The sequence below is a fragment of the Procambarus clarkii genome, chromosome 19, assembly GCF_040958095.1.
Source record: "Procambarus clarkii isolate CNS0578487 chromosome 19, FALCON_Pclarkii_2.0, whole genome shotgun sequence".
Taxonomy (NCBI): Eukaryota; Metazoa; Arthropoda; class Malacostraca; order Decapoda; family Cambaridae; genus Procambarus; species Procambarus clarkii.
The window spans coordinates 25795964-25817546 of NC_091168.1; the positions used below are offsets into that span (position 1 = coordinate 25795964).

Sequence of the window (21583 nt, forward strand, 5' to 3'; positions counted from 1 at the left end):
TTCACTGTAAACTGACCCAGCTATTAATGTAATAAATAGATATTTATTAATAGAGTTTTTGAATGCGCCCGAAACGGTTTGCGTAATAGTGACTTTAGGCATTGTATGTACTAGCTCTATCTATAAAGCCATCAATGTTTTGTATCTCACCTTATACGTATGTACTTTACCTGAATAAACATTTGATTTGATTGAAATTGAAATTGAAATTGAAATAAATTTATTGACGTAAAATACGCACAAAGGGATGAGGTAGCTCAAGCTATTCTCATCCCGTTCAGTACATGGTGTTAATACATACATATAAACACATCACAAACAATAAACATATTACCAAACATTCTGAGAAATAAACATCTACATTTCCTATTTGATTTGATTTGATTTGATTTGATTTGATTTGAACATGTGTTAGGGAGGACACGCTTGGCGACCGTCACGTTCCTGCCCCCTCCTCGGCCCCTCCCACAGCCTCCAGCTGGCAAGTTCAAACTCCTCAGTTGTTATTGGTGTCCCGGGAGGCTGCCCTCAGTCATTACAGGTCAGTGGTATAGTAAGATGTGTGTTGCCACACCACCACCTCCTCCTCCCTCGAAGTTAATAATGCAGGAAACTGACGCCATAAAATGTTGCTTTGCGAAATATCGCTTTGCATAATAGTGGGTTTAGGCATTGTGTGTACTTGCTCTATCTATAAATCCATCAATGTTTTGTATCTCACCTTGTATGTATGTTCTATACCTGAATAAATATTTGATTTGGTTTGATTGTGTTGTCCAGGTTGCCGTCTTCGCGATGCTTGAGGGGACTTGAGTCATTATTTAACCTCTGTGAAGACTACCCCAAGCGGGTCTGTCTTCATCTACTTTCTTAAAAGAGATATTAAGAAATATCTAATATAATGTATCAAATTTCACTTACATTTCCTCATCATAAATAAACTGTTTGTCTGTTTTTGTCAATTTCAAATACTGTACTAAAGTGTGTACGTTTCATGGTTAACTATCACCTAAATATTGTATATCGCCGACAGATTTTTTTAACAATTCCTGTATGTTTTATTTGTGTAGTATTGTTTACCTCATTAAGCCTTTCAGTAATTCAGGACTGCCCAAAATGCTTTGCGTACTAGTGTCTATTAAACATGTATTTTATGTAACAAACTTTCAACCACTGTACTTATTTGTTCTCTATATTTTTGTAAATGTAAATTTTTGTTTAGCATGACATGATCACTCTTTTCCCAAGGGACGAAGGTACTGTATGTCAAATATCTTCTTTCCTGGTGAATACTAGATCAAGTACCGATGGTACATCCCCTTCTCTCAGTCTTGTGGCCTGCTTGACGTGTTGATACAAGAATGTCTCCAGAATGAAGTTTACAAATCTAAGCCTGTTATGCTGATGATAATGTTTATTTAAGGGAAAGTACATACATACAAAATGAATTACAAGTAGAATGTTGGCTTTCTAGATAGAGGAAGTACTGTATACAGTGCAGTATACTGTTTCTGAAGCCACTTATATACACAGCGTTTTGGGCTTGATGTGGAAAAATCAACTTAAAAACTAAGACTTAAAACTAATTTAGATCAAAAGCAGAAATTGAGCTAAAGTAGAAAAATAAAATACTGTTGAAAGGAACAGCAGAAATTACAACTGAACAGTATAGTAATTTTAACTATATAAGCAGAAGGAATAAAATTTAAATTTATACTGTACATGGCAAATATAATGTTTTAAAAGTATAGTCATTAATGTTCAATAATAGCAAAACATAGATTAACATTTAGGAGGTAAGGTAGGTTACATGGAGTCAATTAGGTAATGCTAGTACTGTACTTAATTTCTCACTTAAACTGGTTGAGAGAGGGACAGTCTTTGATGTGATTGGGAAGGTCATTCCACATTTTGGGTCCCTTGATTTGCTGAGCATTTGTACTTTGGTTAAGTCACACTCTTGGAATATAAAATATTTGTTTGTTTCTAGTGTGGTGCCCATGGGTTCTGTTACAACCTACTAGGAAGTGTTTTAAGGTCTGGATTAGCATTACAGTCCAGAGTTTTATATATATATATATATATATTACACTTGAGAGGATGTGCAGGGACAGTGTTAGGTTTGTGAGTTTCCCTTGGACCATCTACTGACCTTTCCCATTTGCCTAACTCCCAGGTACCTATTTACTGCTAGGTGAACAGAGGCATCAGGTTGAAAGGAACTTTCCCAGTTGTCTGTCCTGCCCAGAAATCAAATCCAGGATTTTCTGTTGAGCCAATTATGTATACCACTTCACTACAGGACCCTAAATCCTACAATAATCCATTCCAGGCTTTGTTAAAGATTGCCATATTGTTACAAATTAGCAGCCAAAAATAAAAAAAAAATGTGGATTTAGATGTAGTGTACTGGAAGAATTGCTTGTTAGGAGCCAGGTACTGTATGTGTTGAAGGAACAGTGAATGTTGTTGTGGGTGTGAGGGCATGGGGTCTTAAATTGTTTTGTGCTTTTTTTTTTTTTTTTTTTTTTTTTTTTTTTTTTTTTTTTTTCTCTCCCCCATTTCAAGAGGGAATAGTAAAGAAGTAGGGGAGTAGAAGTAGTAGTAGTTTCCTAAAATAGTAAAGGGGCTGCTCGTCACCCGAGGTTCCTCTGTATGAGCATTTATTTTTGCCCTAAAATTTCTGAAATGTGAATGGAATGCACAAATGGGTAAATGTACGTGCTAGAGGTAAATTTTGCTGAACTTGTTTGAAAAGTATCTTAGAGGGCAGATAGTCCTGTGATAGTACAAGAATTTACCATTTAATCACCAAAATTTTTACTTTCACAACCAATTGTACCATCTTTTACTGGATATATAGTGTACTGCATCTAAATAATGACTAAAGATTAGAAATATTTGTTTTGCCCTTGTATAGTAATGTTTAGATATAATAGCCATTTTTTGCTGTAAGAGATAAATTTTATTAAATTTAAACAAACTTGCCTCACTTCCATATGGTTCCATAAACACATGTAAATTTGTTGGATAAAGAAAGAGCAGAAGTATATTACAGTAAGTGTAGTTTGTTAGCTAATTAGTGCTGTACAGTATTGATAAATACTGCATTTTGTCAATTTGACAAAATTTTGTTTACAATCTAATTTAAAATTTGATCACAGGAAAAATGCCACGTAAGAAGCGTTCACGTATGCCCAGCCGCCCCAAACCGTTGGTACCAGACGACTCCTTAATTGAGGCAGACATGGAATCTGAACAACGCAAAGAGAAGCTTCGACTCCTCCTTGAAGACTTTGATAAGGAAGGTCAGTTTTATAAATGCTGCCCCCCCCCCCCCCCCCCCACCTTTGTTTTTTTAACCATGATAGAATAAATAAGAACAACATTGTTGGTGTTTAAATTTAATTCTGCAAGCTAAGGGCTGTTATCAGTCATCCAGCCTGTCATCCTAAGATTTCCCAACATCAAGAAACTGTTGTACCAAAGCACCCTTATCCTAACCTACCAGAGGACCCAAAACGGAAAATGGGACAGTATGTCAATTTTGTAAGCCGCTTGCATTTTCTAGTAGTGGGGCCTCCACTTACGATGGTAATCTGTTCCCAGAGACGTATCGTAAATTGAAACTAATTTTCCCATAAGAAATAATGGTAATTGAATTAATCCGTTCCATACTCCCCAAAAAATTAACCTCAAAGTAAATTTTATACCTAATTCACCCAAATCTTTAGTATTAAAGTATGTACAAGTTATTGCTGAACGAATCTTTTAGACATTTTTCTTTTTTCAAATTTTTTCATTTTTTTTATTGTTTCATTTTATTTTATTTGTTATAGAAAATGTATCAGCCTACCTGACATTCACTGAACGAACCTTTTAGACACTTTTTCCTTTTAAATTTTTTTCAATATTTGTCTGTAGTGATGCATTAATGTCATTGAAAAAGTTAAGGCAGCGGCCTGCTGCAGCTTGATTTGGGTGAGTCATTTCAGTACAAGTTTGCAGTTCTTCCCATGCTGCACACTTCTTCATAATAAATGAGGAAGGGGGGGACATCCTCTACATCAACAACCCTTATACCTGTACCATTTTCATGTTTATGAATGATCTCTTGTTTTTCGTCTGTGGTCATACTCACATGTGTTTTCTTAGGTTGAACCTTACCACTGACTTCCTTGGGACCCATGGCATGATATATAATAATTACAGTACTTTTATGCTCAAAAAACAAAAATCACCAAAATAATGGAATTTCTTACAAGCGTGATCGCCATTAAGCGGGCGGCTCTGGTAAACTGAGGCAGGTCTGCCCGCATAACCAGGAACCATGTGCTTGGTCGACCCAAATGTGTATCAACGAATATCATTGGTCGACGACACTATCGTAAATCAAATCATTTTTTTTATCAAATTTATATCGTAACTCAAAATTATCGCAAGTCAAAGTATCACTGTAAGACACTTTTCGGCCTTGGGTAAAGTATGTCAAAATGTGACGTTGTATTAGGAGGATGAGTTGCTTCATCAGCTCATTAGAATGTTGGCCTTAGGAAACTGATCTATTTAATCAGTGTTATTTTTCATTAAGTAGAGTATAAACTTTAAAGTTAATCATGTTAGGTATACAGTAGTATAAAGTATAAGCCAATTGTGCCAGAGTCTTCATGTGGTCTGACCTGGTCATGTGGTCCAGCTATATGCATGCATGGTCCATTGACTTGTTTTCATGAATATACTTCATGAAAACAAGTCTAAATATTCGTGTTCTTTCGATATGAATTGAGAAAACATTTTCGAAGTGAGACTGCCATGGAATGAATGATCACTGCTAGCTGGAGATAAACTGTCTTGCATAGTCCTCTACCTTGTTCAGAAGTTGGAGAAAGGAGGTTGGGGGGGGGGGGGAGATAGGCCAAGAGCTGTTCATAATCTAGATGCAGCCAAAAGTTTTGCTCTATGTATGGGTTTTATAGCAACTGCTATGATATATTTATTATGGAATTCTATGAATGGGCTGAACATTTCCAATTTCACAGCCAGAGTTGCCAAAAATATAGATGAACTAATCAGACAATGCAGAAGTGTATGAGGCTGTGAAGGAGAGAAAGTGAAGGGAAGAGAAATGGGTAGGAATTGAGCTTCAGGAAATACAAAAAGAAAAAAAGTGATTGGAAAAAGTTATTAGGAACAAACTAATCTCAAGTGATGTCCTCCCCTTCCCCAATGCTCAGTGTTTGAATTTTTCCTTTTCTAATTATAGTAATGTGAATGAACTCTCCAAGGCAATGAGCTGCCAAACTAACATAGACCTCATTTTTAGGGGGGTGAAGGAGGAAGTAGTGTCTGGTGGGGCACACAAGTGCACATTTGGAATAATCATACATTTGAATGTCAAACGGGAAGTCAGGCAGTATACTTGCCATTCCTAACCAAGCATTTCATGTTTGTATGCAGGCGATGAGTCACAATAACGTGGCTGAAGTATGATGACCAGACCACACACTAGAAATTGAAGAGACGACGACGTTTCGGTCCGTCCTGGACCATTCTCAAGTCGATTGTGCCAGAGTCTTCATGTGGTCTGACCTGGTCATGTGGTCCAGCTATATGCATGCATGGTCCATTGACTTGTTTTCATGAATATACTTCATGAAAACAAGTCTAAATATTCGTGTTCGATTCGTAAATATTCGGACAATCGACTTGAGAATGGTCCAGGACGGACCGAAACGTCGTCGTCTCTTCAATTTCTAGTGTGTGGTCTGGTCATCATGTTTGTATCCCTTGTATCTCTGAAGTTCACTTGTTCATTCACTCCTACTCCAAGATAAATTATTTTTGTGCATACCAAACCATTCTCATTAAACTTTTATTGTTTCACTTTGATGTTTTTGATGAACACACCTTCATCACTCTGTAGAGTCCCGGTAGCACTGTACAGTCATGTTTGTTCTCGACTCATAATCGAGAATTCCGGGTTTGAATCCCGGGCGGGACAGAAATAGTTGGGTGCATTTCCTATCTCCTAATGCTCTGTTCACCTAGCAACAAGTAGGTACCCAGGAGTTAGTCAGCTTGTTGTGGAGTTGCATCATGGGAGGGTCTGTAATTTGACCTCGGGGGAAGGGGGCCTTGATATAAGCCTAATGTGTGTAAACCATACGCTGGCTGCCTGTCCCCTGACACAATAAATTATAATCAATTAATTTTATCTAACGCTGCACCAGTAATTCATCAGAATGTTTGCTAAATACTTTGCAGTTCAAAAGCGTGTGGAAATGATGGAGATGGAGCTCCAGTCAATTCAGCAGGCCGTTCGTCATTTGTATAGGACTGATCTAATGCAGTATTCAGCAGCGACCCGAAACATGCTGTGGAAGGATTATGTAAAAGAGGTTAGTACTGTATTAATTTCTTCACTGCCAAAACATTTGCAGTCATCTAAGTACAAGGGGAAAATATAATTTTTTTCACTCAAGACATGATAGAAGCATATAGAAAAAGAACTGGTAAAATAATTGTCTGCATTTAGCCAAAGGACCCACCAGAAAGAGATGTTTAATTACATTCATTGTTGGATTTCTGGTAGAGCTGTCCTCAATGACTTCCCTTGCTAAATTCCCACAGAACAAACAAGAGGGAGACTTACTCTGGGGTAGAGGGGAGGTGAAGCCAGAAAGCCTAGAGAACTGGCAATGGTGTCAATGCATTATGGCACTCACTGTAGTACATGAACTAGGAATAGAGGTGCCAAAAACACAAAAATGAACCTGAACAGAGGACAATGACCTCTGAAGAACAGCAGGGTGGCCAAATAGGGCTACCCTGTGTGTCACTGGTGACAACTGTACGCCATAACAAAGGACTTGAGGACACTATCCTAGTCATCATCTGATGACTGAGACTGCCACATGAGCCCTGTGGGCTTCACACAGGAAGAGGCACACCTCTGCCACTGGCCAGAACCCAACCAGAGCAACCACACTTCAAACCTTGAATGACCCATCTGAAATCAGTGGGCTCTTCGTGCAATTGTCACGGCCATATTTTTGTTTTTGTAAATATTCAGGTAAAGTTAATGTCAATATTTCTAAACTCAACTATTTCCATTTCAAAACACAGAGTACTGAAAACATTGAAAAAAACATTAAAATATAGCCTAATTAAAAAAAATAGCACAACTCAGAGCGTCTAAAGGCGCTTGTGCAGTACTGCGGTTAAAGTGCTAGTAGGGTTGGTTTTGAAGGGCAGAGGACCTGGTCAAACATTACATGATTTTGAAACGTATTTTAGGCAATTGGACTCCAGTTACTTGTTTTCTGTGGCTGTTTTTTGTGAGTTGAACACTTTGCAGTTGTTTATGCTCCCCAACTTTGTGCCATCATCTGATTAGTTTGCCCTGACTTTGTTTCAGGGCTAAAGTATGTTGACCAGACCACACACTAGAAGTTGAAGGGACGACGACATTTCGGTCCGTCCTGGACCATTCTCAAGTCGATTCGACTTGAGAATGGTCCAGGATGGACCGAAACGTCGTCGTCCCTTCAACTTCTAGTGTGTGGTCTGGTCAACATACTTCAGCCACGTTATTGTGACTCATCGCCTGCTTTCAGGGCTACCTTTCTTGGCATTGGCTTGAATTCCCTGTTTTCTTACCAGAGTTATCCTCTGAGGGAATTGGGTGTTATATTCTATTTTCTCTAAGAGTTCTCCAGTGTCTGGTTGTATTCCTCTGCCTCAGGCCCTCTGTTTTTGTTTTCTTCAAAAGGTAAACCCTGGTTGCATTTCCAATTTCCAGCCTATTTCTGTTTCAGGAATGCTGATCTCGTGATGTGGCACTGTTGTGGGATAGCTTCGGGGAGCTACTAAAGGGTCTCTTCCAAGAACACAAGCCTTGAATGTAATGAAATGCTCTTTTCTGGTTGGGACCTTGGTAACTCCCAATCCCTGCCCTTCGTTCCTTTCTTTCCTGTTCGATGGAGTTTGCTGGGGAAGCTCTTGAGCAAGGGGGGTGAAACAGGATTAGTGTTTACATCATGGCAATTCTCATTTGCCCCATTTCACTTAGGGTAATTACTTTTGCTGTGCAGTTTTTGTGCTTATGCTTTCTGACAGTGTTAGTGACACAGACTATTTGGGATAGTGAGGCATGGATCGCTGCCATTATATCCACCAGCAGGTACAATGGTGGTAGGGACAAGGACAAGATTCCTTGTGCCTCACACCCCAGGTAATTTGTTCAAAAGTTGAAAGTAAAGTTAGAGAAGGGTGCCTTAAAAGTCCTGATTGAGAAAAATGGGGGGGGGGGGGGGTAGGGAAAAATATAGTAAGAGCTACATGGGGTTCTTGTATGGATCCTTGTGAAAACACTTGCTTTCTCTTCTTAATGCAAAGGATTTCCTACCCAGTGAAAGTGGGAAAATGGACAAATATCAAGGAAGAGCTTATTAATTAAAAGAACATTGGTAAGTACTGTGTTAGGTGCCTTATTTTTAATAATTTACAATATTATTTACATATTGATCCTTTTAATTTATCTTGCCTTCAGAGCTCACATGTTGAGATTTTGAGTTCATGACATAATTATACATATGGGGAATTTGAAGTTCTAGCAGGGATTCAGGAAGAGCTCTAAAACACCTGCAATGTGTGATTGTGAAGCATCAAGTTCAGTGCAGTCAGTAGTCAGTAATCTATTACAGGGGTACCTCGGTTTAAGAGTTCAATCCGTTCCTGGAGATGGCTCGTAACCCGTAGCTAATTTCCCCATAAGAAATAATGGGAAATGAATTAATCCGTTCCTGACTTCATCAGGCAGTGAGGACTTTCTCTGGTGTGCACTCTCTGGCACATTTTGCCTGCATACCACTAGGACCTGTTTGTGGCTCACTGCTTGTTTGTCTTGCTAAGAATCTGTCTAAAGACACTTGTTTTTCCCTACATTTTAACACTTGTCTGTAATAAGACATCACATTGTCATTTAAAAGGCCAATGCAATGGCCTGCTACAGTTTTATCTGGGTGAGTTTTTTCAACAAAATTTTGCATTTCTTCCCATACTTCACACATTTTCTTAATGAAGAAGGGACATTCTCTACTGCCTCTACTCAACTATTTTCTTAGGTTGAACCTTACCACTGGCTTTCTTGGGACCTATTGCGAGATATATAATAACAATTTTTATGTTCAAATGACCAAATATCCAACAAAACACTGTAAATCCTGGTGAAGAATTGAGGCGGGATAGTCACTGGGCGCAATGCACTCGTAAACTGAGTGGCGATTGCCGTGCCACCACGCGCTAGTCGGCCCGTACGCGTATCAACACCCTCGTATCCCGATGCAAATTTTCCGAGCAAATCCTGCTCGTAACCCGAAAAACTTGTAACCAGGGGCGCTCGTAAGCCGAGGTACTACTGTACAGTACTTGCATCAGAGTTGAATATTGATTCTGTAGGTTGTCAGTAAATTTTTGTCCTAGTATTGACAAATAGTACTGAAATTTGTATAATGCCATTCTTGTATGAGTTATGTCTTCATCCCATCAGAGTTATAAAATGTTCATAAGTTCAATGCATTTTTCTCTTCAGAATGGAGAAAAATCTTCAGCAATAAGGAAAAGTATTGCATTTGTGATCAGGAATGCAGAGTGCGCCCTAGAATCAGGTGCTAAGAAGCGGGGACGCCCACCCAAAACACCTGGCAATGTTGGTAATGATGTAGTCAATCATCCTGCAACTGTAACCAGGAGTAAGTCATTTCCCCTTTCTCAGAGATACGTTCCGGTGTATGAAGTATTGAGGTTATATAATAAGGTTTAAGCAAAGTCATATATTGTATGTGATTCCTAGTTTTGAAAAAGGTTGTTTATTGTATAGTTTTAATTAATTATCTTTGTTTAGGCATATTCAAAACCTCTCGAGAAATCTTTGGTTAAATTTGCCAGTCTTTGAACACACAGTTATTGACATTCTCTGTGGGTTAAAAGATAATACAGGTAATATTACCTTTTTTCTTGTGCATTATTATAAAATTAAAAACAATTTCTTGTGCATCAATAGCCTGCACAGTTAAGGGGTTAAATAACATTATCAAGCCACTATAAAAGTGTTGAAATTTTGTTATGAGATTCAAATTGTCATTAGTTATATATCACTAGTGACAAGTCTATTGCTTGGCAACATTGGGGAACTTTGTCAAGAGAGATCAGTTGAGGCTTTGGATTGGGCTAGTATGAACTCTTATTCCTTGGTATGGTACCCTGAAGCTGTTATTAAACAACCTGTATGCCTTACACCACTGCTTGTGTAAGTGATATGTTGCACTATTAATTTTTTGAGAGCATTTTTAAATAGCTACATTTCTTCAGAAAATTATGGTAGAATGACTTTATGGCTAAAGTTAGCCAAAAAGGATAAAAAACTTGTCAGTGTGTAGTGTAATAATTTTGGAATACTAACATTGCCAGCTCTTGTGCTACGCTGCCATTCTACTAACTACATATCGGGTTTATAGTTGAACCTGTTTCTGTTCACCTTGCAGCAGGGAATTAGTTTGTTTCAAATCTTTGTGGCGTACGTTAACATTTCATACCTTACATTTTGTAATTATTTATACTAATCTCCGTACATGTGTACACTATATTTCACCTTCATCTTTCATTTGGTATCTTGCATTTTTTAAGTGTTCATTATATTTTGGAGCGGATTGAGAGAGAGTATTAATAAGGTACATCTATGTTAACAGGTGTAAGGCGCTGTCGCCAGAAGGCAGTATTAGGACTAAGCCAAGCTGACAACTTGCTACCACCACCTTCCACTTCAAGGGTACAACGCTCAAAGAAATTGGTGAGGTTTGCAATATTTTAATTGTCAAAATGTTAGTTTTCCCACTTAATTTTTTTGTTAAATAATGCATTTATTCAACTTTACAGTACAAAGATAGCTAGAAACCACACTTCCAGGATAAGTATACAGTGTGAAAGATATGAAAGGGGTTAACTCTTGGGTGGTGATTATTTTTTTTTAGTTCAATAATTTTTTAAGCTCAAGCTAAGGCCAAGTTTAGTATTTATTTTTTTCATTGCACCTTTTGATGATGTATTTGTTCTCTATTTTGCATGTCCTTAGCTAATTAGCTCAGTCTCCATCACTACTAATACATCCATTAGCTTGTTTCTCATTTCCTCAGTTATTTTCTTGGGGGGAATTAAGGTTCCTCCTCTGTGAGGTTTCTCCCGAGTTGTTCCAGTGTCTGGGTAGTGTTTAGTTATGCCTTGTTTATTGGTGTGCCTTACTAGTTTTGGGAATTTTGCTTTGGTGACGAATAAGGATTCCTAGATTTAGTTTAAGAGGTACCACATGCCTTTCCTAATCTGCATATTCTGTGATTCGGTGTGTAGGATACAGCCTCATTACCCTTGCATCTGGTGCTTCTAAATGTTTATTAATGGCTAGTTGCACAGTTACCAACCCAATAAGATTTCAACTTTGATTCAACAAAACAGTTGTTGTTGTTTAACACATGGGGTAAAAATCTTACTGAAGCGACCATACGAGTCATAAATACTCATACTCTGCCTAAATGAAACAGAAACAAGCAACACTTAGTGGGCCATCCAGAGGCTTAGGCCCTGTGCAGGAATATCTATGTAAAAAAAAAAAAAAAAATCCCATTAGGTCTAAGCAAAATGTTCTACCCTTAAGTTTAACCCTTAAACTGCTCTGGGCTATATGGCCTTCAACACTCACAGGTGCCCCCCCCCCTCCCCCAATGTATACATAAAAGTGTTCATTTGTGTTCCCTGATCACGGGAAAAATAATAAAAAGATCGTAGGTGGCATATTTTGGCCGTAATAGGGCGGGAAAGTCTGGCAAAAAAACGGTGTTGATAGAGCACGCACCGGAGGTGGTCAGCTCTGCCCCGAGCTGTCAGGCGGGAGTTGCCACAAAAATGATATCTAATTATTTCAATGTCTGATTTATTTTTTCTTAGTTTTTTGCAGTAAAATTATTCAGTAGTGTGTAGTGTGATTTATTTATATAATATGTGTGAATCATCACTATACTCAAAATTATGGTGTACATGTTAGTGATTCAATTATGTTCATAAAACAATAAACAAATACTTTTACAGTTATTATACTATATACACAGGTTATATACAAGTTTCTGTATGTTTTGTTCACCATAACTGTACAATTAAGCTGGTATGGTGAGTTCAGACTCGCCACACACAGCTGATTCTCCCTCCCTCCCTCACTGGTTCAAGGCCAGATGCACTAATCCTCCTCCTCCAACTATACTGTTTGTGGTGTTATTACATTTATTTATTTATTTATATATATATATATATTATACAGTATATAATTTTTTTTCATTTTAATATATAAATTTATGTATTACAGTATCATAATTGATCATTATTCAGATATTTATTATGCTTAATTCTGTACCCATGATTCCATTAATATTATTTATTTGTTTTTCTAAATATTTTAGGTTGCAGCTACTCCAGTTGGCCAGAACATTCCTCAGTTTTCATCAATGCCAGTGGTGACTCCAAAGTTTGATATACGTAACCCATTCCCACCTGGGACAGTAATGAAAAGAGCCAAGCCTAATGATATTCTAATGAATTTTAATGGATCGCCAGTATACGTTTCACCCAGCGCCAACCAAAAGATAGAGATTAAGGTAAATTTTATTGTATCTCTCATATGGTATCACTAACTCCTATCCTGTTTTTAAGGCTTAGGCCAAGGACATATTAATTTTTTTTTTCTAACTGCCAGACAATCCTAATGAATCATTCCCAATTCTAAATGGTTTTATTCTTAGTACATTTGATCATGAGTACTTTTACATGCCTATTTGGACCAAGATCTTGCTCTGGCTTAGCTTATGGTAGATAGTTTTTCCATTCTTGTAGCTCGGCCCCAGGCTGGGCTAAAAGATAGTTGTACCTAGTGCATTTAAAAAGGTCTAATGCTATCATATTTGTTCTTGAAGTTGTGAATAAGTTTTTTTCACTAATACTACTACTAATAGTGCATTCCACTTGTTAACCACCTTGACTAATTTTTGTTTTTTCTCTTTTTTTTTTTCTTAATCTCATTTGTATTTCTAACTTGCACCCTTGCCCTCTTATCCTGTTTACCTCAGTAGGATTAGGCTGTACCTGGTCACCTTGTCTGTTCCTCTGTATTTTGTACTGTAGTGATCATATCTCCTAGTTCTCTACACAGTTGTTAGTTCCCTTAATGTGTCTTTGTAGTTGAAGCCTTTTGCTTTAGCACATCTTATGAAATAGGCACTTTTGTAATTATCTTGAACTTTATTCGATGTGAATTCCATGCATATGCATATACATGTACACTCAGCCATGTGCTATCCGAACTCCTCGGGACTGAATGGATAACATGTGTTCGGATAAGTGGTTAGTCGTCTAATTCAATTTTCAATTTCTTTATAATGCACCCCCTACCCATCCTGTGGGCTTTGGTGGAAAGGTTTACAGAGGCACATAATCGGTTCAAGAACTGAACCCCATAGTTCATGTAGCTAAGCAAGTGACAATTTGTTTAAGCTAGTTACACAGTTGTTAATGTTATATATATACATGTACATTATATACAGTGTATACATATACATATCGATAATCTTTTTATATCACAAGTGATTCAACAAGAGGTTCACAAGTCACTATACAAGGCACTTTACAACTATGGTGAGTCATACAGTTACTGGTCTTGCTCCACACCCACCCAACTGGGCGGCAGCTTTACAGTCGTGCATGCATTACTTTCAGTAAGCAAATTTTGGCTACTGCGCTAGGATTCCTGGCAGTACATCATTATGAATGAAGTACTTACACATTTCTTGGACTCCATTGATGGTGTTATCTCTGAATTCCACGATTTTTTAACATTCCTGTATATAATGGCGCTAAATATGTGAATAGTTCTGCTGACAGAGTTTGCATTTAGTCAAATCTACATCAGCAAATGTTGTAAATTCCCAGAGATACTTGTAGCTGAGTCTAAGCCTAGCAGTGGTAACATCTAGAAGTCTGCTAACTTTATTGGATGACCCATTGATGTGCGGTTCTTCCTGCATAATAGAATGACGATAGATGGAGTAACTGGTGTGAATTTCACTTTGCTTCAAATTTTTTAGATTTTGTTGATGTTCCTGGAATATTACTGCTCAAAGGCAATCCAAGATGGTAATCAATTCCCTCTTTATGATCCTGAAAAGCTAGGGGGAAAAATTGACTAGTATGTTGCAGAAATTTAAGTGTTTTGTTTGTACTCGCCAATGTATGTGCTGATCTGCTTGTTAACAATGCTCCAACTATAATCTTCAAGTTATTTAGATAGAAAAGGTGGTGGTGGTAGATGTTGATGGTGTTGGGTTGACTGAAGTGGAGATTTATGGTGATGAGGTAACCTCAGCAGACTGCCTTTTATCATGTACTCTAATGTACCTAATACCATGGCAGAGTTGAAAGCTTTTGAACCATTCATTAGTGTATGAACACTGCTCAAGTGGTGCTGTGTACAGTCATGGGCAAACTAGTTCTGTCTTTATTGTACATTTTTATTCATACTGCCTGCCTTACCAGTTATCTGAACAAACCCCAATTTAATAACAGGCATTTTCGGATAACATGCGTTCATAAAGCACGTGACTGTAGTATTAAGTGCAATCATTTCCTTTAGCTTTCTCCTTGTCTGTGATAGGTGGTGTGAAACATCTGTGGCTTGCATCTCGGCCTAGTATGCTTAACTAATGGTCACTTGCTGAACAAATACACTGCTCATTCTTGTCCAAATTGCAGTGTCATCTGTCACCTCATAGAAAGTCCTAATTTTCAGGATGGTTGTAAAATCTTACTTTTCCACTCTCTCTAGGTCACTTGTTTCTCAATGTAATCCATACTGAATCAAGTATCTTTGATGTTGCTCGCCTTGTGTCTTTTTCATCTCGTATTGGAATCCTTAGTTATATTGAGTATCTATTGAATATGCTACAACATAGATGGTGCTGAATCTTCCCCCCAAGCTTGGTGCTTTTTTTTGATAATTAATTTCAAAATGTCCAAGTAAGTAGGTGGCAACATCAAAATGCAACCACAAGTTTCTTTTCAACGACACACGTCCTCGTACATGCCCCCACACATGCCCCCACACGTTCTCACACACACGAACACATAACAGCATCTGATTGCCAGTGTTAATACATTAATTAATAGTATTCCTAATAAAGCTACTGTATTTCTTATTGATTTATTTTTAATTACAAATTTATTCTGCCAGGAATTACGGGAAATTCTTCAGGATGACAATGTAGGTGAGAATATCAAGCAGGAGATACTGCAGTTCCATGCGGATGTCAGTAAACTAATATCTGGAAAATGGATGGACAAAAACCAAACATAATGTTGGTTTCCATCAGACTTGAAACACTTTATAGGTTTACCATAATTAAGGAGTAAAGCATAAATTGCTGGATAGGTTACATTTCTGTATTATTGTATATAATTTTCTGTTTGAAACCTGTAACACATTTTGTTGTAGGCTGCAAACTGACACTACCTGTTGACCTTGCATTATATAATGATTGTTTGGATAAAATGCCCAGATAGTTTTTCAAAGAGAGGTAGCGATTATTTGCAGCACCTAATTTATTGATCCCCAGTGGGCACACTCTAAGAGTGGCATAATTTAGTTTTTAATTTCATTCATAATAGTTTTTATTTGATCTTTTTCAAATCTAAATTGTAGTATTCACTAAACATATGTGCCCAAGGTATCCTAATGGTGAAAAACAGCTTATGTGAAATTTTAAGGAATTTTTAATAAATTTTATATATTTTGTATTTTTGTGAATTTTTTAATGAATTTTATGAAAATCCTTAGTAGTGATTGTTAAACCCCCAAGGCTTATTGCAGTGGTCCCTGTAATGTCTTGTTAATTATTACAGACTTTAATATCAACTACAGTACTATACCCGGCCACCAATTCTGCTTTTAACTAAATGACTACTGTAAAATACCCACACATTAAATAACTGTTACATAATTGAAACAAGCTACATAGAAGTAATCCCCTCAGTTAATAGTGCCTTGGCGCAGTGAGGGGGCTCTTGTGCATCTTCTGTGGGTAGGGTTGGTGGGGAGATAACTCCTGCTCAACTCTCCTGCCTGCTGTGATGGTGCACCTGTTAAATGTTCCCGTATGTTGGCCCATGTATGGAGACCTGTGCATGCCATTGCGTCCATCTGGGAGTTTAGCCTACATAAGGGTTGTGACCCCTTGGAGGGGGGGGGGGGCAACATGCTGCTTTGGTTAGGGGACAGGGTAAACGAGAGGTTCAGGCAGCCCACCTAAACCAATTAGCTCATCATCTGGTTAGCCCTGCCTAGTTAGACATAGGTTCAAGTGTACATTGTAGTAGGGTTGGTACTCCTATTGGTCCCTGGGATGCCATTCGACTGTAGAATTTCTTTATTGAAGGTCAGCATTGTTCAAAATGGATAACTAGAACTGAACTCATAATGTATCGGATTTCTAATTTGTACCAAGAGAGAACAATGGCACTTTCCTGTACTGTGAGAGATTACCCCCTTTCCAATTTTAATCTCTCCCTTTCCACCCAAGAAGCAAATTAAAGACCAGCCGAAGTTTTGTCTCGAGGCAAAGCTCAATTCCTTAAGCAATATTGATGATCTGTCCACAGAGCATTTTCCTATCAAGCCATATACACATTGTTCCCTATACTGTCCCCATGGGTGCAGTTGTCCTGACAATGGGTGATGCTTATATTTTGAGTGAGGAGTGTATTAACAACTGGGCCTTTACCCTTCAGACTGAACTATTTGCCATGCTACTTGCACTGAAGTGTGTACAAGTCATATTGATACATTAATTGCAAGCGACTATCATCCTTAAATGTGATTAACTCTCTAAAACAAAACTGTAACATGCTCATGTCTGAAGCTAGACACAAATCCCGGGTCAATTTTAAGGGTCATGGTAGTACAGTCGGGTTCATTCTCGATGCACAATTGAGAATTCCGGGTTTGAATCCCGGGCGGGACAGAAATGGTTGGGCATGTTTAATTTCACCTAATGCCTCTGTTCACCTAGCAGTGAGTAGGTACTCTCGAGTTAGTCAGCTTGTTGTGGGGTTTCATAATGGGCGGGGTAATTCTGAACTAGTAATTTGGCCTTGAAGGGGTGGGAGGGTTGTTTCAACACAAGTCTACCGTGTATGGATACACTCTGGCTTCGTGTACCTCGACGCAGTGAATTTAATACCTAATATTATTAATGATGGTAACAATCCATTGCATGTGGATTTCATTTCATGTTGGCCTCTGAATGCATAATAAGAGCTGATGAGTTAATAAAAAAAAAGTCTCCCTCAAAGGGAGTTGATTATAACCTTGGGTTGCCTATAAGCAGTCTGAGAGAAATAATACACCAAGAACTTCAACAAAACTGTAAATCTGAGGTAAAGTGACTTCGGCACTAGTAATTCCTTGTATCATTATACTAGTAAGCTTTTAAAAAAAAATCATTTTGCCTTGTAATATACACCATTATTCACTGATCTTGGTGGGAGGGGAATTCCTGCTCCATAATTTGCCCATTCTCGCATAAAACAGACGATGCTCTTGGCTTCAAAAGGTTTCTCAAGCCACACCCCTTCTCAGGAGTAAAAGGGTAACTATACTATAGTATTTCACGCCGCTAAGCATCCCTCGCCAGCGACCACCCAAACATTAGACAATTCAAATTTTTATAAGACAATCGGACATAAATGGATGGATAGATTTATAAAAAGATGGAAGGCAAAGACCTGGGCAGCACTGGGTACCCCCTCCTAGTGTGTATACTGTATGGATGTAAGGTAAATAATTATATACACATTTGATGGGGGATAGGAATCTTGAATATTAAGATAAAAATGTTTATTATAAATAATAATCTTGTATGTACATGTATAACTGAGAGGAGGAACATTATTATTAAAATCATAACATAACTTGTGTGCTTTTACTAGCATACATTTTTTATGAAAGAATTAGTCACCTTTAATGAGTTCTTAATAGAGGCTTACTTAATGATTGCATTATTGGCAGCACTAACGTTTATACCGTGTGACATAACTGATATTATAATGCAATGAGCAAAGGTGAGCATTTGAGTAGTTACACTTAAAACAAAACTTATTAAAAGATGTCATTAATCTCTATACGTAATATATTCTTGACGTATAAAGCTGGTGATAAGTTGCATCTGATAGTTGTGGACTGGTGCTTCTTGACTAGACCTAGCTAGGCCTTGGGCTTCTGGCCTAGACCTAGTTAAGGTCTGCTCTGTAGTCTTTCTCTGAACAGACCTTGAAGCATACTTAAGCTCTAAAGATCTGCCCTAAGACCTAGACCTCAGAGCTACGACAAATGAGCTGGTTGTTGTCGGGAAGGAAGCAGCACTTCTCCCACAGATGGCAATCGGAGTCTTGCTTGCAGTTGAGGTGGTTAGGGTAGTTGAGCTGGTTCTTGTCACATAGCACCTCCCTCTCATCCTGCTGCAGGTGAACTCTAGGACACTTTCCAGCGTTCGTTCCTGGGGAAATGTTTCCCTCATTATCATAAGAAAATATGAGCTTAAAAGTATCTTAGTGTGAGAAGAGTGTCTTGTAAAAATTGGTTCAATTGTGCATACCAACTGGCACCTTACAAAATCTAAGTCTAGTAGCACTTTATTTCTTCTTGAGATTTTTAATCTCATTATGGTATAGTGGGTAGTGTCCCTGGGGAGTCCAGGGATGCGAGTTTAATCCCACCCAATACTAAAATTTTGTTTCAGATACATCATTGATACATATTAATACACTTGAGGCCCTGCTGGTTATCCAAGTCAGACAAATTTTACATTTATGTAGCTATATATGACTTGCAGGAAATATATATCCTGGTGTCAACAAGCTGTGTTATTTTGTACTGGATAACAGTATAAACTAATGTTCAAAGAGGAGTGCATGTAATCGGTTACATCCATACAAACAGAACCAAGACATCAATACCCACCACCAGCAAATATCACACAACTCACCCTTGTTGTCGCAGCAGAAGAATAATCCCGGCTTGTCCTCGGCCTGACAGCTGTTTGTGCAGCGAGGAATATCAACCTTTGGGTTCAAACTTAGGCATGGAGGTTTGGCTGCCATGACTGCACCAATCGCCATCACCACCATCACCACCACACATGCTCGTGCCATCCTCCCTGCCATAATCACCACAATTATATACAGTACTACAATAAGAATACGGAGATACAAATCATAGCATACTCAAGTACGGTTTGCCAAAATTTTTTAAACCATACCCTTAATGCCAACCGACCCTAACCTAACAATAATACAGTTTTGACACTCTGAAAACGAGCTTCATCCAACTATCGTAATAATAATAATAAAAATTTATGTCGGTGGGACAACCTGTGTATTTACATTAGGCTTACATAGAGGTCCACTGCCCACATCATGGGTATAGGGGTCCAACTGCCTACACCATGGGTATGGGGGTCCAACTGCCAACACCATGGGTATGGGGGTCCAACTGCCCACACCATGGGTATGGGGTCCAACTGCCAACACCATGGGTATGGGAGGTCCAACTGCCAACACCATGGGTATGGGGTCCAACTGTCAACACCATGGGTATGGGGTCCAACTGCCAATACCATGGGTATGGGGTCCAACTGCCAACACCATGGGTATGGGGGTCCAACTGCCCACACCATGGGTATGGGGTCCAACTGCCAACACCATGGGTATGGGGGTCCAACTGCTCTTACCATGGGTATGGGGTCTTAACCGCCAACAACAAGGGTATGGGGTCCAATTGCCAACACCATGGGTATGGGGTCCAACTGCTCTCACCATGGGTATGGGGTCTAACCGCCCACAACAAGGGTATGTGGACCACCGCTCGCAGCACGATATATGGGGCCCACCATCCACAGCATGGGCATATAGGACCAAAACCCACAACATGGGCATGAGGTACATCATCCGCAGTATGAGAATGGGGTCCACCTCCCACAGCATGAGTTTGACGTCCACCAATCACAGTGTGGATATGGATTCCAATGGTCACATCATGGGTATGGGGTCGATTGCTCTCAGCATGGGTATGGGGTTCATCATTCACAGCATGGGAATAGGATCCATCACCCACTGCATAGGTATGAGAATGGGGACCACCACCCATTGCATGGGTATGGTGTCCATGGCCCACAGCACGAGTTTGAGGTTCAATGCCCACAGCATGAGTATGGGTGTACACCGCCCACATCATGGGGGTGGCGTGCATTATCCACAACATGGATATGGTGTCCCTTGCCCACAACATGGGTACGGTTATTCACAATAAACTAATAATAGTTAAAAATGTACATAAAAAACACTTGAAACTGATTTATAATAACGAACAGTAAAACAAGGAATTGAACTCTTATATACACAAATATTTACAACTGTAAATAATTGCAATACTGTAATGAAATACGAAGCAATATTTACACAAACGCCGTCTAGACGTTGACAGGTATTCCAGGAGGGTGAGCGGTCAAGTGCAGGTTGGGACAGGCGTCCAGGGTTTATGTACCCACGGATGATTACCCGGGTTGTCGGAAAACTTTAAATATACAGGTACTTGAATTTACCTGTGGGAGACAGGAAGCCGGTGGCTTGTCAAAGGTCTTCCCCCTCCCTCTTTTTTTTCCCCAGAGGATTTCTAATTGTCATCTATGGCTTCGGTGTGTAGACAGTGCGATCCGTTTTTTTTATTACATCTCCCACAGGAGGGGTACCGGGCTTGCCGAGTCCGGATCTGTCTAACCCCTTTCCCTTTTATCCTAATCTCCCCTTCTCTCATCTCTCTTTCCCTGTCTCCCCCTCTCTCATCCCTCTTTCTCCTCTCCAAACTTCTCCAAGATTCCCCTTCTCCGTTGCTCTCCACCCTCCCACCTCTTTTTCCTCCCACACCCCCTTTTCCACCTCTCCGCCTAGTGTCTCCCTCTTTCTGTTGTTGTTGTTTTAGGTTCAGCTACTAGAAACAAAAAGTTGCAAGTAGCACGGGCTATGGTGAGCCCGTAGTGGACTTACCTGGCACAGAAGCGGGGCTGTATGTGGACCATACAGACCCACTCGCCCCTCTTCTTCAATATCTTCACACATCCCCCCTCCCGCCTTCTCTCTCTGCAGGAATTCCCCTCCATTTCTTTCAAAACGATATATCTGCTTCGGAAAAAGTTCAACACAGCTACAAAATTCATCCCAGAACTAAGTCAACTGATGCCTGATACGGCTGAGAACCACAGGACTAACAACATCAGGTAAAAGTTGCAAACCAGACATAACTGGGCTGTTCACGCAGAGATCTTTAAAATACTGAAAAGAGGATATTAATCCAGACCACTTCTTTAAAAGGTCAAATGTAACATACAAGGAACGACTTCAAACTCAGCAAACCAGAATGCAGGACAAAAATTGAATGTCCGTT

General features: G+C 39.1%; 2 protein-coding genes across 3 annotated transcripts; one reads left to right on the forward strand and one right to left on the reverse strand.

The window, feature by feature from the left end:
- The first annotated feature begins 416 nt into the window (after nucleotides 1–416).
- LOC123757588 (borealin) lies at nucleotides 417–15885 on the forward strand. Its single transcript, XM_045741365.2, has 7 exons — nucleotides 417–541; nucleotides 3165–3308; nucleotides 6265–6398; nucleotides 9593–9752; nucleotides 10749–10849; nucleotides 12504–12698; nucleotides 15323–15885. Exons 2-7 carry the CDS (start codon nucleotides 3170–3172, stop codon nucleotides 15443–15445), a joined length of 852 nt encoding a protein of 283 aa, XP_045597321.2. The 5' UTR covers nucleotides 417–541; nucleotides 3165–3169; the 3' UTR covers nucleotides 15446–15885.
- A 2083-nt stretch (nucleotides 15886–17968) lies between these two features.
- On the reverse strand, nucleotides 17969–20708 carry LOC123757589 (uncharacterized). Of its 2 annotated transcripts, none has more exons than XM_045741366.2 (3): nucleotides 20602–20708; nucleotides 19131–19301; nucleotides 17969–18641 (listed from the first exon to the last, which is right to left on the reverse strand). In XM_045741366.2, exons 2-3 carry the CDS (start codon nucleotides 19294–19296, stop codon nucleotides 18454–18456), a joined length of 354 nt encoding a protein of 117 aa, XP_045597322.1. In that variant the 5' UTR covers nucleotides 19297–19301; nucleotides 20602–20708; the 3' UTR covers nucleotides 17969–18453. The 2 variants fall into 2 exon arrangements, with proteins under 2 accessions (XP_045597322.1, XP_045597323.1); XM_045741367.2 differs by having other exon boundaries at nucleotides 20608–20695.
- Between the last annotated feature and the right edge of the window lie 875 nt (nucleotides 20709–21583).